General features: G+C 55.6%; 1 protein-coding gene across 1 annotated transcript; it reads left to right on the plus strand.

The window, feature by feature from the left end:
- Window positions 1–6: 6 nt before the first annotated feature.
- LOC103775350 (D(1)-like dopamine receptor) lies at window positions 7–1306 on the plus strand (the record flags this gene model as incomplete). The annotated part of the gene is given in 2 exon segments (XM_008942795.1): window positions 7–194; window positions 196–1306. Coding segments are annotated over 2 exon segments (1299 nt in total), but the record flags the coding sequence as incomplete, so codon positions are not given.
- Between the last annotated feature and the right edge of the window lie 301 nt (window positions 1307–1607).

Raw genomic sequence — 1607 nt, forward strand, 5'->3', positions numbered from 1 at the left:
ACCGGGTGCCTGCTGGGCGCCCTGGTGCTGAGCACGCTGGCGGGCAACGCGCTGGTGTGCCTGGCCGTGCTGCGCTTCCGACACCTGCGCGCCAAGGTCACCAACTGGTTCGTGCTGTCCCTGGCCGTCTCGGACCTCTGCGTTGCCCTTCTGGTGATGCCCTGGAAGGCGGTCACTGAGGTGGCTGGCGGCTTTATTTTGTGACACCTGGGTGGCCTTTGACATCATGTGCTCCACCGCCTCCATCCTCCACCTCTGCATCATCAGCCTGGACCGGTACTGGGCCATTGCCAGCCCCTTCCGCTACGAGCGCAGGATGACACAGCGCCTCGCCTGTGCCATGATAGCCGTGGCCTGGGCCCTCTCCATCCTCATCTCCTTTGTCCCAGTGCAACTACACTGGCATAAAGCCAAGGACAGGAGATACCCAGGCCCCCAGCTGCCTGGGAAGCCCCGCTGTGATGTCATCCTGAACCGCACTTACGCCATCACCTCCTCCCTTATCAGCTTCTATATCCCCGTGGCCATCATGATCATCACCTACACCAGGATCTACCGAATTGCCCAGGCCCAGATCCGCCGCATCTCCACCCTCGAGCGAGCAGGGGGACAGTGGCCAGCCCACAGCAAGGAGCCCACCTCCTCTTTGCGGAATTCCCTGCGCAAGGAGACCAAGGTGCTGCAGACCCTCTCTATCATAATGGGAGTATTCGTTTGCTGCTGGCTGCCCTTCTTCCTGCTCAACTGTCTGCTGCCTTTCTGCCAGCCCAAGCTTGAGAGAGACCATGAAGAACAGTCACCTTGCGTTGGCCAAACCACCTTCAACATCTTTGTGTGGTTTGGCTGGGCCAACTCCTCAGTGAACCCAGTGATCTATGCTTTCAATGCAGACTTCAGGCGGGCTTTCAGCAACCTCCTGGGTTGTCGGCGTTTCTGCTGTGGCACGCCCAGAGCCACTGTGGAGAGGGTCAACTTCAGCAATGAGCTGGTTTCCTATCACTATGACACCACCTGCCAGAAGGAAGGAGCTGCCTCACTGTCAGTACCTGCCCCTGCTGTCACCGCCTGGGTGCAGCCAGTACCCCATGCCATAAGCCTTCAGGGAGAAAACAGCAGTGAGGAGATATCTATGGAAAAGAGGCCTGTGGCTTCTCAGACACAGGCTGCTACTGGCAGCAGCCCCAAAAGTCATCAAGTGCCAGCTACTTTGCAATTGGATTGCAAGGCAGAGCTATCCCCGGAAACTACTCCCTGTACAGGGCTTGGTCCGTGCAAGGGACTCAATCACCCCATTCCAGAGGGATAAGTGATTGCACATTTCTCACACACCCAGCCATCCCACAGGGAAAGTTCACTCTGTCTACACACCTCCCTTAGCAAAGTCCCACCCCAGAGGGATGGGAACCTGCTGCTCTTACTCCAGAGAGGTGATGGGCATGTGAAGAGCACCTTCACCCCTTCCTCTGTTTCACAGTCAGTAGACACTGCCCATGCATTTGTTCACCCCCATTCTTCAATAAAACTTGTAATATTTATTAAGAATAATTAGACCAAACCAAAACAACTCATAGTTTGAAACACTATAGTACATTCTTACATAGATAAGT

This window comes from Merops nubicus, unplaced genomic scaffold, assembly GCF_000691845.1.
Source record: "Merops nubicus isolate BGI_N331 unplaced genomic scaffold, ASM69184v1 scaffold41756, whole genome shotgun sequence".
Lineage (NCBI taxonomy): Eukaryota > Metazoa > Chordata > Aves > Coraciiformes > Meropidae > Merops > Merops nubicus.